General features: G+C 40.9%; 1 protein-coding gene across 2 annotated transcripts in view; it reads left to right on the forward strand.

Annotated features, from left to right (window-relative positions):
• The window catches only part of ctcf (CCCTC-binding factor (zinc finger protein)), a 53916-nt gene extending 40166 nt beyond the window's left edge, over positions 1–13750 (forward strand). Inside the window, exons 9-11 of one of the 2 annotated variants that reach the window (XM_080187059.1) lie at positions 1151–1286; positions 10535–10708; positions 12007–13750. In XM_080187059.1, coding sequence (XP_080043185.1) covers positions 1151–1286; positions 10535–10708; positions 12007–12173 — 477 coding nt within the window. In that variant the 3' untranslated portion in view covers positions 12174–13750. The remainder of the gene's footprint in view (positions 1–1150; positions 1287–10534; positions 10709–12006) is intronic. The other variant, XM_080187060.1, reaches the window with a different exon arrangement.
• The last annotated feature ends 6996 nt before the right edge of the window (positions 13751–20746 follow it).

Below are 20746 nucleotides of genomic sequence, written 5' to 3' on the forward strand. Positions count from 1 at the left end.
AGACGTTTGGGAAGAAATTTCAAGAGGCTGGGGCTTAGGTAACTGAAGCCATGTATACCAATTGTGTCGAGAAGGAAGAAATATACAAGGGACCATAGTTCGAGGCAGGGAAAACTTGAAAAGAGCTGTAGTGTTTTGAGGTCAGAGAGGTGGGACAGATCCAAGATTGTAGATGGATTTAAGAGTATTAAATTGACCTTTTATTTTTAAAGAAAAATATCTTTTTGAATATCCTTAAATCCATTTGGCGCAATTGTGTATATATGGGATTGAAAGAAGAAATTGGTACTTGGGAATGCAGAATTTTAAAATTGCTTTGTTGCGATTAATTGTTTTTTATACTTTAGTTTTAACTTGCATTGAAGTTTTTGATGTCTGAGAAAAAGATAACGGAGAATTTCAATTCTCCTTATTCAACCATTACTAAACATCTTGGTGCGGGGGGATCTTACCATAGTTGTATCATTTTGATGGTGATTATTGCCCCCTTTGGTGGTGATAAGGTTCCTTCTCAACTGCACTTTTCAGTTCACAGAGAAGGCAACATTGATTCCACATATCATGATGAAAGAAATGGATATGCAAGCTATGCTAGGTCAGAAAAATAATTTCTTGCAGAAGTTAAAGTTCTTTGAACTAGTGCATGAGGATTCTTTCCAGGTCTTCCTTTTTTATGGTTCAGTCTTCATAAACCATTCCAAAGCAGTGCAGAAAGTGGTACCATAGCCAGAGAAATTAAATGATGATGTCTGCTGCTGCAATGGAATAATTGTCACAAAGCTGCCTGATCTAGACATTGTTTGTACCAAAAACTACAAAAGAAGAGCCAAGATAGATATCTTCACTCAAAAGTGAAGATAGAGGCGTTTTGAAAGAGCCTCTGTCCTGATTTTAATCACATGAACGGTATCCTATTTTTAAAAGTCTGGTTTATAAAGCATGTGCTTGACTAGAGTCACATTTTGTCAAGTCACCACAAATTCTTTCGTCAGGTTATTTATTTTGTTTCCAAAAGTTATATGTCCTGCAAAGTTATCAAACTGAAAAATTAGCTTTATTTCCCTTTCCAAGGATGTTGCATGGCAGTATTTTACATTTTAATGCAGGTGTTTTCTACATAAACGTTTTGCCTTTGATATGCTTTCTGCAGAATACAATGACGAAACATGCTGAGAACTGCAGTGGGCCAGGAGGTGAAGAAGGAGATGCTGCAGAGCGGAAGAAGAGCAAAGGACGTGGAAGGAAACGGAAAATGCAATCCAAGAAAGGAGACTCCACTGATAGTGGTAATGTTGTACTTTATTTTAATTGCTCTGTCATGGTATCAGTTATTTGACTAGGTGGTTTTGCTGTAGCATCTGTAGGAAGTGAGCTCAGTCATGGCAGGGGGGTGGCATCACTTTTGGCAAAAGGCATATTATGTTTGACAAACTTAACTGATGCCTTTTTGAGCAATTAAGCATGTGGATTGAGTAAGTGGATGTTGTTTACAAGGATTTTAAGAAAGCACTTGACAGGGTACCACATAAAGGGCTCCTTAACAATATTGAAGCTCATGGAACAGGAGGGTCCATGTCAGCTTGGATAATTTGTCTCAAGGACAGAGTTGTTTATAAATGGTTGTTTTGTTTTTAACTGGAGCATGGTAGATGGTAGTGTTTTCTAAGGTTCTGTGCTAGGAATCCTTTTTTTTGATGTATGTAAATAGCTTAGATATTGGAGTGCAGGGCAAAATTTCAAATTTGCAGATGATGCCAAACTTGGAGGCACTGAGGTTGATGTCAATCGACTATAACAATATGTAAATAAGCTAGCAGATATGTGCAGATTGAATTTTATTCAGAGATAGGAAGGGACAATATATTCCTAATGGTACAGTTCTAAAGTGTGCTGGGTCAGAGGGACCTGGAGGCTGGTTTGCATAGATCTTTAAAAATGGCAGCACATATTGAGAGAATGATTAGCAAAGCACGTGAAATCTTGGGCTTCATAAATAGAGGTATTGAGCTCAAATGCAAGGAAGTTAAGCAGAACTTCTATAATGTTCTGATTAAGCCACAGTTGCATCCAGTTCTGATCACCAAACTTGGAATGTGAGGGTTGTTGAGTGAGTCCTGAAGAGATTTACTAGGTTGGTTCCAGGTACGATGGATTTTAGTTACAATGTTAGATTGGAGAAAAAGGTGAATCTCCCTGGTGCAAAGGTGAAGTTAGGGGAGATTTATTGGAAGTACACAAGATTAGGATGGGTTTAAACAAAGAAAAGCCATTCCCATTAGCTGATTGTCCGTGGTTTAGGGGATGCAGATTTAAGGTTTTGGGCAAGAAATACAGTTGGAATTTGAGGAATAATTTATTTTATGCAATGTGATAAAAAGCGAGAATTTGCTTTGTAGAACCATAGAATGCCTACAGTGCAGAAGGAGGCTACTTGGCCTCTGAAAGAGCATCTTTCCAGGCCACCCCCATGCCATAAACCATAATCTTGCAAATCTAACTCACCTACATATCTTTGGACATGAAGGGACAATTTACCATGGCCAATCCACTTAACTGGTACATCTTTGTATTGCGGGAACCAGAGCACCAGGAGGAAACCCACACAAAGGTAGAACATGCAAACTCTACGCAGTCAAGTCACTCAAGGCTGGAATCGAATCCTGATCCCCACTGCTGTGAGGCAGCAGTGTTAACCACAGTGACACCATGCTACCACGTTCAGTCATGAATGTGGAAGTGATCAATGATTTCAAAAGGAAGTTGCATGGGCACTTGAGGGAAATAAGCATGCATGGTTGCAGGGGTAGTAAGACTGACTACTTTGCTATACAAGAGGGCTGGCATTGACCCAATGGACTGAATGGCTGGTTTCTATGCTGAATCTTTGACACTAATAAGTCATTTTATTAGAGGTTTTCAAAAACTCATTTTCATATTGATTCATGGAATGTGGGTGTTGCTGGCTAGAATAGCATTTATTGCTTATCTCTAGTTGCCCTTTGAGAAGCTGGCAGCAAGCTGCCTTCTTGAACCACTACAGTCCCATGTAGTGTAGGTACACCCGGAGTGCTATTAGCAAGGGTGTTCCAGATTTTGACCCAACAATAATGAAGGAATGATAATATATTTTCAAGTCAGAATGATGAGAGTGTGTGTGTGTTGGGGGGCTGGGGTGGTGTTTCCCTTGTGTCTGCTGCCCTTCTCCAAGAGAGTGCTGAAGGGTTTTGAAAATCTTGTCTAAAGGAGCCTTGATGGGTTTGTGTAGTGCATCTTGTAGATGGTACACATTACTGCCACTGTACTTTGGTGGAAGGAACGTATGTTAGTGGATGGGATGCTAACCAAGCCAGTTGCTTTGTCCTGGATGCTGTCAAACTTGAGTGTTGGTGGAACACTCATTCATTACGTTCCTAACGTGTGCCTTGTAGATGATGGACAGGCTATGGGGAGTCAGGAAATGAGTTACTTGCTGTAGGATTGCGAAAAAGGTCCTTTCCTATGTTCAATGTAAGCTATTGATTGGCATGAATAGCCGCGAAGAATAAAGCTTGTCTAGCTATTTTTGATTGTACTCAGGTGAACCATTGTATATATTGGCATAAATGGGTCTTTTTCTAATAGGCTGTCAGAATACTGGGATTCTGCAGGAATCTATGCTAGGTCCCCAACTGTTCGCATTATATATTAATGATTTGGAAGAGGGAACTGAACACATTGTCTCCAAATTTGCAGATGATACAAAGTTGGGCAGGAGGGTGAGCTGTGAGAAGGATGCAGAAATGTTTCAGCATGACTTGAATAGCTGACTGCGTGGGTGTTTGCATGGCTGTTGCAATATAATGTGGATAAATGTGAGGTTATCCACTTTGATAGCAATAATGGGAAGACGGATTATTACTTGAATGGGTATAATTTGAAAGAGATGGATACTCAGTGAGACCTTGATGTCCTCGTGCATCAGTCTCTGAAGGTAAGCATGCGGGTACAGCAGGCAGTAAAGAAGGCAAATAGTATGTTGGCCTTCATAGTGGAAGGATTTAAGGATAGGGATGTTTTGCTGCGATTGTATAGGGTGTTGGCGAGGCTGCACCTGGAATATTGTGTGAAGTTTTGGTGCCCTTATCTGAGGAAGAATGTCCTTGCTATAGAAGGAGCACAGCAAAGGTTTACCAGGCTGATTCCTAGGATGGCAGGTCTGTTATATGAAGAAAAGCTATATTGGTTAGGATTACATTCATTGGAATCTAGAAGAGTGCGAGGGGATCTCATGGAAACATAAAATTCTAATAGGGTAGATTCAGAAAGAATGTTCCCAATTTTGGGAGGGGGGTGCAGAGAAAGACTCCAGAAATAGGGGTTATAGTTTGAGAACAAGTGGTAAATCTTGTAGAACCAAGCTGAGGAAAAATTTCTTCACCCAGAGCGTGGTGAATGTGTGGAATTCAGTACCACAGAAAGTGGTAGTGATTTCAAGAAAAAATTAGATCTAGCTCTTGAGGCTAAGGGTATGTGGAGAGGTGGGAGGAACGGGTTGGGAGATGGGGTGTCAGGACGTTGAATTCGATGATCAGCCATGGTAAAAGGAATAGCGGAGCAGGCTCCAAGGGCCGGATGCCCTACTTCTGCTTCCAGTTTCTATGTTTCTAATCCTCAGTCAAGTAGGGTGAATAACTCTGAATATTGGTGAACCATTAATTCCCAGTCTCTTAAGTGATTATAAAATAGAACCAATTAGAGACCACCAAAAGTCCAATTCCAACAAGACAGTAAGCTATTGAATCAGTTGCCTAGGTTTTCTTATTTGGATCTTTGCCTTTCAACTTAATTGCTGAGCTCATTTGTTGCCCAGCCTCTCTCAATATTTTCACAGCCATTCCCATGTTCTACTGGAATATCAGTAGTTGCAGCAAGTCTTTCCACTTCTGTTAGCTATAAGGCAACTAAACTGTAAGCCTTTATTGAGCTTTATAGCTATTTATTGTAATGGACTTTGCATCTTAGTTGTGTCTCTTACTTCAAAAGAATATGTGATGTTGGTTAGTGAATATTCTGGGTGTTGGGTAATGGATTGTAACGCTCAGTTGCAAGATGTTACACTCTAATACCTTAAATGTCTCCCACGTGATATGCAGTCAAACAGACTATTACTTACGTGGCGAAAAACTGCAGCAGGCAACGGTGCAGAGGGACCTCGGGGTCCTTGTGCATGAGTCGCAAAAACCCAGCTTGCAGGTGCAGCAGGTGGTCAGGAAGGCGAATGGGATGCTGGCCTTCATAGCGAGGGGGATTGAATATAAAAGTAGGGAGGTCTTGCTGCAGCTGTATAGGGCATTGGTGAGGCCGCAGCTGGAGTACTGTGTGCAGTTTTGGGCGCCGCACCTGCGCAAGGATATTTTGGCCCTGGAGGGAGTGCAGAGGAGGTTTACTAGGCTGATACCGGAGTTGAGGGGATTGAGCTATGAGGAGAGGCTGAATAAACTAGGCTTGTACTCGTTAGAGTTTAGAAGAATGAGGGGAGATCTCATTGAGACGTATAAGATGATGAATGGGATGGATAGGATAGAGGTGGAGAGACTCTTCCCGCTCAAAAAAGACAGTAGGACTAGGGGGCACAGCCTCAAGATAAAGGGGGGGGGGGGTGTTTAGAACGGAGTTGAGGAGGAACTTCTTCACTCAAAGGGTGGTGAATCTCTGGAATTCTCTGCCCGTTGAAGTGGTGGAGGCTGCCTCGCTAAATATTTTTAAGAAGCGGGTTGATGGGTTTTTGATAAGAGAGGGGATTAAGGGTTATGGGGAGAGGGCGGGAAAGTGGAACTGAGCCACGACAGATCATCCATGATCTTATTGAATGGCGGGGCAGGCTCGAAGGGCTAGATGGCCTACTCCTGCTCCTATTTCTTATGTTCTTATGTTCTAAACAGTGCTCTATTGACTCTAAAAGTGCAACAGGCACATTGGAATGTACTTGCAGCTATTAAATTTAGCAATGCTTACAGGTGCGAAAAGCACCCTGAAGGGCCAATAGGCTTCATTGCAAGATGAATGAAATCAAGGAAATACTGCTATAGTTGACTTCTGGTCACCTGTTGTAATATACACAGTTTTTGGGTGTGTCACTTTTGGAATGATATCGTAGCCTTGGAACAATCCTAGTGGTGACCATAAGAACACAAGAAATAGGAGTAGGAGTAGGCCATCTAGCCCTTCGAGCCTGCCCTGCCATTCAATAAGATCATGGCTGATCTGAAGTGGATCAGTTCCACTTTCCCGCTTTCTCCCCATAACCCTTAATTTCCTTGTCTATCAAAAACCTATCTACCCGTGACTTAAATATATTTAGCGAGGTAGCCTCCACCACTTCAACGGGCAGAGAATTCCAGAGATTCACCACCCTTTGAGTGAAGAAGTTCCTCCTCAACTCTGATCTAAACTGCCCCCCTCTTGAGGCTGTGCCCTCGAGTCCTGCTATCCTTTCTAAGCGGGAAGAATCTCTCTACCTCTACCCTATCCATCCCCTTCATTATCTTATACGTCTCTATAAGATCCCCCCTCATCTTTCTAAACTCCAACAAGTACAGACCCAGTCTACTTAGTCTCTCTTCATAGTCCAAACCCCTCATCTCCGGTATCAGCCTAGTGAATCTCCTCTGCACTCCCTCCAAGGCCAATATATCCTTCCGCAAGTGCGGCGACCAAAACTGCACGCAGTACTCCAGCTGCGGCCTCACCAGTACCCTGTACAGTTGCAGCAAGACTTCCCTACTTTTATATTCTAACCCCCTCGCTATAAAGGCCAACATTCCATTCGCCTTCTTGATCACCTGCTGCACCTGCAGACTGGGTTTTTGCAACTCGTGCACAGGACCCCTGGGTCCCTCTGCACCGTAGCATGCTGCAGCTTTTCGCCTTTTAAATAATAATCCCTCCTATTATTTCTGCCAGAGTGGATAACCTCACACTTGCCAACATTATACTCCATCTGCCAGGTCCTCACCCACTCGCTTAGCCTATCCCGATCCCTCTGCAGACTTTCCACACCCTCCACGCAATTTGCTTTTCCACTCATCTACGTGTCATCAGCAAATTTCGTCACCCTACGCTCAACCCCCTCCTCCAGATCGTCTATATAAATGGTAAATAATTGAGGCCCCAGCACCGATCCCTGCGGCACTCCGCTAGTCACCATTCGCCAATCAGAATAGCACCCATTGATACCAACTCTCTGCTTCCTATTAGACAGCCATTCCTCTATCCATGCTAACACCTTACCCCCAACTCCATGCACCCTAACCTTCTGTAGCAACCTTTTATGAGGCACCTTACCAAACGCCTTTTGGAAATCGAGAAACACCACATTCACCAGTTCCCCTCTGTCTACCACACTCGTCACATCCTCATAGAAATCCAATAAATTCGTCAAACACGACTTCCCCTTAACGAATCTGTGCTGCGTCTGCTCTACCGAACCATTCTTTTCTAGGTGCCTCACCAATTCTTTGATGGCAGATTCAAGCATTTTTCCAACTACAGACGTTAAACTAACCAGCCTATAATTCCCTGCCTTTTGTCTGCTACCTTTTTTAAACAGCGGTGTAACATTAGCCGTTTTCCAATCTTCCAGCACTTCCCCAGAATCCAGCGAAGTTTGGTAAATAATTACTAAGGCATCCACTATCACCTCTGCCATTTCTTTCAGAACCCTGGGATGCATTCCATCCGGTCCTGGGGACTTGTCCACCTTCAGCCCCCATTAGTCTATCAAGCACTACCTCTTTAGTGACAGTAATCGCATTCAGGCCCTCAACTCCTACCATCCTTCTAACTTTAAGATCCGGCAAACTCTTCATGTCCTCCTCCGTGAAGACCGAGGCAAAAAACTTATTTAAAGCCTCAGCCATTTCCTCATCTCCCACCTCCAAATTCCCCCCCTCATCCTGTAAGGGTCCAACATTCACTCTAGCCAGCCTCCTCCTGTTTATATATTTGTAAAACCTTTTACTGTTCTTTTTTATATTTAGTGCTAGTTTAACTTCATAGTCTATCTTTCCTTCCTTTATCACCTTCTTAGTCATTCTTTGTTGATTTTTAAGTTTTTCCCAATCTTCTAATCGCCCACTACGTTTAGCCACTCTGAACGCATCAGCTTTTAATTTAATACTCTTTATTTCCTTAGATAACCACGGTTGGTTATCCCCTCTCCTACATTCCTCCTTTACCATCGGAATATATTTCTGCTGAGTACCGAAAAAGATCTCCTTAAAAATCCTCCACTGTTCCTCAGCCGTTCTACCAACCAATCTGCGCTCCCAATCTACATTTGCTAATTCCGCTCTCATCCTATCGTACTCCCCTCTGCTCAAACAGAAGACACAGGTTCGGGACCCTACTTTCTCATCCTCCATCTGCATCAAAAATTCACCCATACTATGATCACTTGTCCCAAGAGGATCCCTCAAAACAAGATTCCTAATTCTACCTGCCTCATTACACAACACCAGATCTAAGATGGCTCACTCCCTCGCAGGTTCCATCACATACTATTCAAGGAAACTATCCTGACAGCATTGCAAGAACTCTTCCTCAAGCCCACTGCGTCCGACTTGAGTCATCCAATCAATATGTAGATTAAAATCCCCCATAATTATCGCCGTTCCGTTTCTGCACGCATCGTTTATTTGCTCGTTTATAGCCCGCCCCACCACTAAGTTATTATTTGGGGGCCTATAGACCACACCCACCAGCGTATTTCTCCCCTTAATATTCCTTATCTCCACCCACAACGATTCCATGTTTTGCTGTTTGGAGCCTATATCTTCCCTTACTACCACCCTGATATTATCCTTAATTAACAGAGCTACCCCACCCCCTTTTTCCTCACTTCTATCCTTCCTAAACACTTGATACCCCTGGACATTCAGCTCCCAGTCCCTGTCACCTTGTAACCATGTTTCCGTAATGGCCACTAGATCATATCCATTTGTGCTGACCTGCGCCATCAGCTCATTCACTTTGTTCCGAATGCTTCGTGCATTCAGTTGAAGTGTCTTTATATCAGCCTTTATCTGGACCTTAGTTGAAGGAACATACTAACCTCTCTCATGCCCCCTACTCCTTTTATTATTGGGACATCCTCAACATTTCCCCTCACCCGTACCCTCTCCTTTACTTTACATTTTGTAATTTCTCCCACCCCTGCATGCCACCACCACCACCACACACAGCCCCCCCCCCCCCCCCCCCCCATTTAGTTTAAAGCCCTATCTACAGTCCTAGTTATACGATTCGCCAAGACTCTGGTGCCGGCACGGTTCAGACTATGACTATCCCATCTGAACAGGTCCCATCTGCCCCAATGCTGGTGCTAATACTGGACCAACAGGGATAATGAAGATTTCATGTATCGAGTATTATGAGTGACTGGGTTAATTTAGGTTACAGTCCTCAGAGTTGAGTAGGGGGTAAAAGGATTGAATTATTTAACAACAGGAATACTTGAAGGAAGGGTTATAAACAATTCAGCAAATGGTCATGAAATTGGATAAAAGGAACTAATGTGGGTCATCTCTAAGGTTCACTTCAGTGAGCAGTGTAATCTTTTGCCACATTATACGTTTTGTTTTTGTCTTGTCCTCTTCAGCATCATCTTTCACTAGACCTTGGGCCTTCTGGTTAAAACATTTTGCAAGTTCCAAAATGTGTTGCAGGTTTGAATACTCAATATTAACTCACTTGTGCTCTTTTAGTTTGGGATGGCATTGGTGTCCTGGTATAAAAAGGAGAGAGAGGAAAACTGAACTACTTTATCCTCTCATCATCTGTCCATTAGTATAGGTATTTTTGAATTAAAGCTGACTGTGGTGTCTCTCAGTTTAAGGTCCAGTCTTATAAATAACATGCAGTAAACTTTATGATTAACTCAGAAGGTCAGTTAATTCATGTTGAAACCTGGGAGGGGGCCGGGGAGGATGTTCATGAATTCACATGCGCATGCACACAAAGGGGATAGAAAAAAGGGTATTTTTAACAACAATGAATGCAGTAAAACAATATAGAAATGACTTAGTGCAGCTGATTTTGAGTCTCAAACATCAAGTCAGAAGGTGTAACTGTTGCTGGAAACCAGAACAGATGGCCAATCTTGAGTCATGTGACCTGGAGCAGCCATCTTTTGATTCAGCAAATGTCTATTCTAAAATCACACAAAAATACAATTTTGACTTTTTTTGTCATGTCTTATTGACGTGTTTCCAAGATAGTTGAATGTTAATCAATGCTTAGTGTGGTTCAGTGACTCTTTCAATGTAAAGAAGTCTGTGGGAGGTCATTTCTGCTCTTCTCACAGCAAGTGACAGTTTAATACTGTCTATAATAGGAAAGCATGATGTGACAGGAATTGAAGGAGACACTATTAAAGAACGATAATTGTTGAAAGATGAGTTGTCTGTGCTCTATAACAGAATATTAAGTTGGATTTTTAGTATTGGGTGGGTTAAATTAATTGTGTTTTTATCAGTGTATTTATCTGCTTTTGTAGATGATGAAGATAATGCTGAACCTGAATTAGATGGCGATGAAGAGGACGAGCCAGTTGTGAGTAAACCTGATGAAGAGGAGCCGCCTATTGCAGAAGTCATACCTGTACCTACACCAGCCAAAAAGCGAAGGGGTAGACCACCTGGCAAAGCTAATCAATCAAATAAAAATACTGGTAGTGTAACATTTTATATATTCACTCAAGAAGACATGTTCTGCCTAAATCCACTTCTTGTTTTTGGTGCACTTTTGGTCCAATTTATGATTCTAACAGTAGGGGCTTTACACCTTGTCCTTATTTAAGTGCTCACCATGTACTTTCAGCAAGTAATAAATAATAGCAGAGTATAAACCATGATTAACTGTATCTTTTTTTATTTTGTTTTTCCTAGCATAGTGTTATTGATGTCAAATTGCTTTGGACTGCTGTCCCAAATGAGGCACCTGACTCAAGATAAGCTTCATTTGTTTTGCTCAGTGTTGCATTAAGTTAGTATGGTTATCCATTAAGCTGAGCTAGGGGTGGAACAGTACCTGAATTTTGATGTAACTTGTATAAAACTTTGCATTGGGCTTTGTTATTGAGCAGTTCTATTTGTAGAGGCTGTTCTATCTGTGGGATCCCGAGTATGTTTTAGTATTGATCAGGCATAATTAAATGTTTGTGTATATTTAAAACAATGACGATTCTGATCAAATCTCATACTGTTTTAACATGTTTAAGTTGAACATAAAAATTAGTGATTCATGATGGAACACAGTCTGTGTGGGGTTTGCACATTTCCTTGTATCAATGTGGGTTTCCTCCCATAGTCCAAAGGTGTGCAGGTTAGGTCACACTAAATTGCCCCTTAATGTTCCGAGATGTGTAGGTTATAGGGATTAATGGGGTAAGTGTGTGGAGTTACAGGGATGGAGCCTGGTGGGATTGTTTTTGGTGCAGACTCAATGGGCTGAATGGCTTCTTTTTGCACTGTAGGGATTCATTGATTCTGTGAAACCAGAAGAGAAAGGTTAGAAAACAAATAGGCAGTCAGTTGATTTAAGTTGTTGAGTTGTCTATTGCAAAGCATTCAGTCCTTAAATGCCTGTTAGTTATCTATAGAAATAACCTTCAAGAAGAAATTTGGTTTTAGGCCAACAATATTATACTGAAGCTGGATTCTAGGAAATAGATCGGAAATGGCTGTCCCTCGGATTTTTTTTGTCATAAATATGAAACATATAGCTAAGATTATCAATTCAGTACATGGAGTAAACTAACTTTTTAGCAACCTGTAGCAGAACCAAGTCTGCTTTTAAAGTACAGAGAGAATTGTGTTTTTGCAATATTGTTTGCTTCTTGTTTTCCAGTTTTTAGTTGGAATGGAGAAATTTTGACCAGAACTTAATTCCCTGCTACTTGAAAAATACATTTTAGATTATTCAATTTATTTTAACTTTGACATTGAGCTTGTTCCTTTTCCGTCTCAGCAGGAGCAGTTCAACAATTGCAAGAAGCAGGGACTACGACAATTGAAGACATCATTGTTGAGATAAAGAAAGAGCCTGAGGCTGAAGATGTTCAGGTGCAATCAGGAATTGAGGCTCAGAATGGAGACATCACACCTGAGATGATCCTTAGTATGATGGACCGGTGATGGAGGAAGGCCAGGCATGCTAATAATACGGCCCTGCAGAATAAGATTACGTGTATTTTTGCTTTGACACATGCTTATATGAAATGATTTAGACCATTTAACCTTCTGAGTACTAGAGAGAATTTCTCATCCAGGAAACTAAAATAAGTTTAGACTAGGTTCCCTTTTTATAGCATAGAATGCTATTTATGAATCAGAAATTGTTATTTTATTTGTTACAAAAAATTGTACCCAATACAATTTCTCTGAATGATTTCTCAGAACCAAAATGGTATACCATGAGATGCTTTGTACACTATTTGTACACAGCAGTAAAATAGTTCCTGCCCATAAATAACAGTTGTGTACAGTATCTGTGCCGTAGCTCTTTTTGCATAAGAGGATTGTTTCCCAGTGGCACGAACCATTGTGATATATATATATATATGTTGCAAAGAACATAGGCTATTTTTACCATAACACCCTGCTATACTCAAGAGCTGAGCAGGTGGAGATTTGACTTGTAGTAAACTTTAAATACAAAAAAATTGTGAATTTTTGGACGTATAGTCATGTTTTTGTGCAACCCAATTGTAAATGATAATATACAACTTTGGTTTCTTCCGCTATAGTTGGGCGTCTCAGAATGCAAATCACTGATTGAAAATCATTGTGTTACTGTTAAATTAAGTTGAAGCCACATGAATTATTTTACAACTGACCATCCATAGTAACACTGACGGTTGTTGTGTGTTTTCCTTTTTTTTGTACAGGGCATCTCAAAAAAAATGGTCATGCTTGTTGTAGATAACTTTTTTACATTTTAATCTTTTCTAGTGATTATGTATCAAAGTGCAGGAGAGTAACATTTTAACCACTGCTTGAGACGTTTACAAATTACATTTGTCACAAAGAGTCAAACTCTTCAGTGTTTGTGAATATGTGCAGAATCATGTAAAAATTAATTTGCAAATTGAGCTGTTCAGAGCAGAAAATATCAAATTGTAATGAGCACATTCACAGCATACTACAAATCCCTTTAAAGTTGCAGATTTTAATGTTGTAAATTTTAATTACTTATATTTCCACTATAGGTTGGCTGTCTCCCACCTAACTATATATTTTTTTGCTTCTCTGAACCTCATATTATGTATCTGATGTATTTGTAAGAGGGCATAATGGAACTAATCCTTTAAAACTAGGACAAGGCAGAGTTTTGAAGAGTGAGTATATCCATGTGCTTTGTATTGCAAAATAAAGTAATGTGAAGTTTAAAAGAAGTTTGCGCTGTTGCAGATACGAGAAAGTTGTGCCACAAGAGTATGTCAGAAGCTTTATTTGCTGATTCAACATGAAATTCTTTTTCTGTTCTAGGTGAATTGCAATTAAATCTGCTTTCTGCCCCCTTTTTAGCGCTGACTCTGGGTTGATTTTGTTTTTTTTATATTTAGCTGTACTGTTTGTGAAGGAAAGGGAGTCAAGCTGATGAGGAAACAATGTAAAAATACTCTTTCAATGGGGTTGTGAGAGCTAGGGTAAAAGCATTTAATTAATGTAGTGCTGTACAGCTGGTAAATAAACCATTTACCTGCCTTTCACCTGTGTGTCTTCATTTTAATGGAACTACACTACATTTGCAATTCACTCATCAACACTTGATATTTTCCTTTGTAATTTGAATCCTTGATTATATATAAATGCAGTTTTCCACTTTGGTAGAAAAAACAACAACGAAGAGTTTTTTTAAATGGTGAGAGATTGGGAAGCGTTGATATCTAAAGCTATTCTTGTTCCTGAGTCACTAAAAACTAGCATGCTGCTGCAGCAAGTAATTATGACGGTAAATTGTAATTTGGCCATTATCATGAGGAGGGGTGGGGTTGTGTACAGGAGTAAAGAAGTCTTACTGCACTTGTATAGAGTCTTTATGAGACTGCACCTGGAGAATTGTGTATAGTTTTGATTCCCTTATCTAAGGAAGGATTTACTTACCATAAAAGGGGTGCAACAGAGGTCCACCAGAATAATCCCTGGGAATGTTGGTATTGTTTTATAAGGAGAAATTGGGCCTGTATTCTTTAGAGTTTTGAAGAATGAGAGGTGATCTTATTGAAATTTATTCTTAAAGGACGCGGTAGGGTAAATGGAGAAAGGATGTTTCGCCTGGATGGGAGGCTAGAAATGGGACACATTCTCAGAACAAGGCTATTTTGGACTGAGATTAAGAAGAATTTCATCACTCACGGTGCTGTAACTTCGGAATTCACTATCTCAGAGAGCTGTGGAAGCTCAATCGTTGAGTATGTGCAAGACAGAAAGTGATAAATGAAATGCTAGCTGGACCAGCATTTATCGTTCATCCTTAATTGCCCTTCAACTGGGTTGCTTTCTAGGCCATTTCAGGGAGCATTTATAGGGTTGTTTTCTAGGCCATTTCAGGGAGCATTTAAAGGTGATTCACATTGCAGTGGATCTGGAGTTGCATGAAGGCCTGATCAGATTCTGTTCCCTGAAGGATATTAGTGAGCTGGGTTTTTTTTTTCAACAATGGTTATCATTAGACCCTTAATTTTATATCTTTATTTAATTCAAATTTCATCCTCTGCCATGATGGGACTCTAATCTGAGTCTTCAGCATTTCCCTGGATTAGTAATCCAGTGACAATACCACTGCCACCACCGCTTCCCCATTAATGTTGGCCATTTATTTCCAAACAAGGTACCACCTCTACAAGCAGAGCACACAATTTTAAGGCACTCAAACTAAACTTAAAGGACGTTGTTGCCAGTTGGCAGTCTTATAATTGTTAGTGCTTAAGGAATGAAGAACTGTCTAGGGAAGCAGGAAATTATGTTTGTGAAATATTTGTAAAAGCAAGTCACTTTTAAATTTTGAAACTAATTATAGTAAAATTATACTGTGACTATCATGATTTGTTGGTCATGATTCTTGACCTTGGTATATATTAAGAATTTGGGTGTCATTGAAATGAATATTCCTATATGTGCTGCTGATGCATGAAGATGCACTTCAGAAGTGCTTTAACAACTTTAGACTTGTTCAGTCTAATACTGTCTACATGACTGCCTACAGATTTAGTCATTGCTGAATTCCTGATGCCTCACATTTTAATTCGTGCTGCTGCCTCTGGTCTGTAGTTACATGTGCAGTTAAAATCCTAAAATGTAGATACTAGTACTTGGATGTACAATTGTCAAGTATTTTTCAGAGATCCTTGGTTACAGAGCACATGTTTTAAATACTAACAGACTTGGACACAGCTCCTTGGGTCCTGTGCTGGACATTCAGAATCAAGGGTCAGGACCTGGTCCATCAGAATCTATTTTGTGGCAGTTAGGGAAATTTGGAGAATATTCGGCAGATCAGATAGCACTGTGAAGGGAGAACTGATCGATGTCCTTTCATCAGAACTAGAAAATATTCAGAAATCTGATGAGCTTTAAACAAGTACAGAGATGGGGAAGAGGTAGAGAAGAACAAAAGGGGAGGTATGTGATAAGATGGAAGGTCGGAAAGATTACTTAACATCTTACTCTTTCTCTATGTCTGTATTTGAAATTCTATTTTCCAGTGCCGATAAGTCTTAAACATTGACTCTTTGTCTCCACAGATGCTGTTTGCCCTGCTGAGTATTTGCAATGTGTTCTATTATTTGTTTTCCCACATCTACAGCATTTTGCATTTATCTGCAGGGTTTATCCTTGCTGGAATTGAATTCTCTCCAAACAGATTAGCTCTGCAATTTATGTTAGTAGTTGTGAGATGTGTGCAATTAAAGTATTTACTTATTTTAGGTCTTGATAGAACAAAATTGCTATTTCCATTTTGGTAAAAATGACATTTTGCAGTGCAAGATTTTAAATGTGATTCCAAGATCTTTTGTCTTCAAACTGAACAACAGTTAGTGACTACAGGGCATAAGTGCTAATGGTGCACTTATTTTGAAATAAGTGAAATATTTTGGGATGTCCTGAAATTGTGAAAGGCTCGATATAAACATAAATCATTTTTCTCAACCTGTTTTAATCCAGACCTGGAAAAATTATGTACCTCATGGAGCTAAACAGAATTGATTATTTGCCATCAGTTTGGTGCCCACGTTGTATTAGAGTGGTTTGGATGGCAAATTCTCTAGCTCAAGTTGAGTGCTATGAAATACTCACAACCCTAACCAAGAAAAAGAGTAGAAATTGTATCAGGTACATTTTCAAGTGCAGAATGGATGTTGTGCTTCAAGCATGTGGATAAAACTATGATCTCAAATTGATCCTTAATCAATGATTGCCATTGTTACTATTCAGTGGCAAGTTCTGAATGGGACCCATCAATATTCTGTATTGCTGCCTATTTAACGGCAATGTGCAAGGAACTGTAGTAGAATTGTGGACAAAGCTGTCACAGGAGGAACATTATGGACACCCTGTGTTATGTTGGAGGTACTGATGGAGGGACACAAGTAAGGGTTAGTGTGGTTTAAGCAGCTTGTCAGAGGGAGATCATTCCCTAATCTTGCTGCAGAAGAGGGTGCATACATTGAGGGTGTGCCATTAATTCTCCCATGTAAGTCAAGTATCTGCCTGCTAGTGGTCTTGTGCTAAACATCTTGGAGCATAATCCTGGAATTGCAAATCTTGCCACTGAAATCGTGATCTGGTTTTCACTGCCCCTTACTGGTGATGCAATCAGATTTGCGCCCATTCATTTAAATAAATTTAAATCAAATTAAAGACCCCTTGCCAGATTTTCCCCCTCACAAGATTTTTATATATTGCTGATGTGACATCATGTTGGTGAGGTTACCCAGATGTGAGCCTGACGAGGGTAGTGCCAGCCTGTACCAGGGTGGGCCTTAGGGGGAACCTACAGAGCGGAGACTTACCTACTTATGGTGGGGATGCCAGTGATGGCGTTGGGAATGTGGAATTGCTGGCAAGGAGTAAGGGTCGAAGTGGGGCAATGATGGAAGAGGTACAATGTCAGTGATGATTGGGAGGGGCAGCAATGATCGGGGGAGTGGTGTGGAGATTTTTTTTGTTACAATGATCAGAAGGGTGCCCATCTCAGTGGAGCTAGTCCTGTAACCATCTCTACCCTGCCAAAGTGATGGTGCAAACCATGCCCACTTTTTTTTGGCTGCTAAAGGGATAAGACCTGGAGAGGAAACTGGCCAGTGGATCTATAGAGTTCCACGCCTGTTTTCTCTCCAGAACTAACACCACTAAGTTCTTACAAGGTTTTGCCCATAATGCTTTACAGTACAGAAAGAGGCTCTGTGCAATGGAATTTCAGGTGCTCAACTCAATGCTTAAATGTTATGATGGTTCCTGCCTCTACCACCTTTTCTGGCAGTAAGTTCCAGATTTCTACTAGTCTGGGTGAAGAGATTTTTACTCAAATCTCTTCCAACTCTCCTTCCTCCTATTTTAAATCTATGCCCCCTGGTTATTGACTCCTCTACTAAGGGGAAAAGTTTCTTCCTTTTTACTGCTTGTACTTCAAGCAGGTCCCCCATCTGCTTAAAGGAAGATGACTACAGTCTAACCAGTCTCTTCATAGCTGAAATGTTCCAGCATAGGCAGCATCCTAGTCAATCTCTCCTGCACCTTCTCTAGGCCAGTCACATCCTGCCGATAGTGAGATGACCAGAATTGCACTCAGTTCTCTAGCTGTGGCCTAACTTTTTATACAGTTCCCTCATAACTTCCCTGCACTTGTATTGTTATCCCTCAGCTAGTAATGGCAAGTATCCTATATGCCTTCTTAACTACCTTTATCTCTCTTGCCTTCAGGGATTTTTGGACACGCACCCTACATTAATCTACCCTGATTTTTATTAATCTTTCAGTGTCAGACTATCCTTATTTCCTCTAGCACTTGCTACAGGTGTTGCCAGATCTGCTGAGTTTTTCCACTGCTTCGTTTTTTATTTCAAAGCTGGGGGAATCCGTCCAGTTTTATTCTTCAACTTTTCTGTAGCGATTTGATACAACTGTATGGCTTGCTAGACTATTTTGAAGGATAATTAAGAGTCTCATGTTGCCATGGATCTGCAGTCATACAAACTAAATCCAGTAAGAACAACAGATTTCCTTCCCTAAAGGATGTTTGTGAACCGGGTGTATTTTTTTTAAAGAAAATTTGGTAGTTTTGTGGTTGCCATTAAGCTTTTTATTCCAGATTCAGCTACATGGCGGAATTTGAAATTGTACATTCAGAGCATTGATCCAGGTTCAGTGATGCTACCGCTATGTTACCTTTCCTACAGTTATTCAAATCATATGTTTTTTTGGTCAAAAAACTACAAATTTAAAAATATATTTAAGGAATGATTGTTTAGTTCTATCATGCATATAGATTGGTGCATATTTTTTATTCCTCCTCATCCGCACTGATTTGGGAGTGCAAAAAGAAAGAGATTTCTTCTGGTGCACTTCAGAAAGTAAAAGCAAGCCAACAGGTGTCATAAATGATTATCATAGTAAATGTAAGATCACATAATTAAACCAGTGCAGAAACAATGACGTGCTTAGCTAAGAAAACTGAAAAATATACATTAAAGGTGCAAAATGAAGACAGAAAATTGTCAATTTGTAGATTTGCAAAACATCCATAGAATTCCTCCAATGCAAAAGGAGGTCATTCAGCCCATCGAGTCTGCACGGACAACGATTTGACCCAGGCCTTCTCCCCCAAAACCCCACATTTTTATCTTGCTAACCCCTCTAACATACACATCCCAGGACACTAAGGGTTAGTTTAGCATAGCCAATCAACCTAACCACATCTTTCGACTGGGAGGAAGCTGGAGCGCCCAGAGAAAACCTATGCAGACACAGGAGAACATGCAAACTCCATACAGACCCTATACCTGAAAATGCAAAGAGAAAATATGCTATTCAGTGCAATTTTGAATGCTTCAGTTGAATAGGATGAAGACTGCCATTCAAGATGGTTCCAGGACAGTCACTATACTCCACTATCTGGCCATCTGCTGCCATTCATTGCCCTTCCCTCCCTAAATTCCCTATGCCCACCCCCCCCCCCCCATTGTTTTTACTGTGGATGCATTTTAGCCCAAAATTCAAGTTAAGTATAAAATTAATAGTGCAAATCCCTTTCCCCACCAGTACCTTGTGAACTCTAGTGAAGATTTGGAAAAGACCTGAAATTGGGATTTTCTCTTCCATTCCCCCTTCAAATTCCTGGATTTCTCAGAAAATCAATAGACCCTGTTTCTGCACTGAACTACATTGGAATAAATTATGACAGACCTGTTTCTGTCTCTCGATTTGCTGTATGCTGCAGAAAAGACTTGGAAATGGTTATCTAGGGACCTGAGTTCGATTCCAGCCTTGAGTGCTTTGGTTCTCTCCCACAGTAAGAAGTCTCACAACACCAGGTTAAAGTCCAACAGGTTTATTTGGTAGTAAATGCCACTTGCATTTGGAGCGCTACTCGTTTGTCAGGTGAGTGGGAGATCTGTTCACAAACAGGGCATATAAAGACACAAACTCAATTTACAGAATAATGATTGGAATGCGAGTCTTTACAGCTAATCAAGTCCTAAAGGTACAATGTGAGTGGAGAGAGCATTAAATCACAGGTTAAAGAGATGTGTATTGTTAGTGAGATTTTGCAAGTCGCGGGGGTTACAGAGTGTGACACGAATCGAAGATCCTGGTTGAGGCCGTCCTCGTGTGCGGAACTTGGCTATCAGTTTTTGCTCAGCGACTCTGCTGTGTCGTGAAGGCCGCCTTGGAGAACACTTACCTGAAGATCAGAGGCCGAATACCCGTGACCGCTGAAGTGTTCCCCAACAGAAAGAGAATAGTCTTGCCTGGTGATTGTCGAGCAGTGTTCATTCATCCGTTGTTGTTGTATCTGCATGGTCTCCCCAATGTACCGTGCCTCAGGACGTTCTTTCCTGCAGCGTATCGGGTAGAAAACGTTGGCCGAGTTGCAGGAGTATGTATTGCGTACCTGGTGGACAGTGATCTCACATGAGACGAGAGATGATCCAGCACGTCTTGCTATGGCAGGGTTGTGTGGTGTCGTGGTCGTTGTTCTCCTGAAGGCTGGGTAGTTTGCTGCAGACAATGGTCTGAGGTTGTGTGATTGTTTGAAGGCAAGAAGTGGGGGTGTGGAGATGGCCTCTGTGAGATGTTCGCCTTCATCAATGACATGTTGAACGCTCCGGAGGAGATGTCATAACATCTCGGTTCCGGGGAAGTAATGGACGACGAAGGGTACTCTGTCCACCGGTGTCCCGTGTTTGTCTTCTGAGGAGGTCGGTGCAGTTTTTCGCTGTGGCATGTCGGAACTGTCAATTGATGAGTCGAGCACCATTGACATTCTTAAGGCTGTTTTATACAGAATGTACCAAGATGCACATTTTACTATATTTTCATGCACAGTGACAACACCAAATTGAAGTCTGCTTTAATGATTTAATGATTGTTACAGAGGGGAGTACGATAGGATGAGAGCAGAATTGGCAAATGTAGATTGGGGGTGCAGATTGGTTGGTAGGACGGCTGAGGAACAGTGGAGGATTTTTAAGGAGATCTTTCTC

Source organism: Carcharhinus amblyrhynchos, chromosome 4, assembly GCF_965287045.1.
Source record: "Carcharhinus amblyrhynchos chromosome 4, sCarAmb.v2.hapA, whole genome shotgun sequence".
NCBI classification, from domain to species: domain Eukaryota; kingdom Metazoa; phylum Chordata; class Chondrichthyes; order Carcharhiniformes; family Carcharhinidae; genus Carcharhinus; species Carcharhinus amblyrhynchos.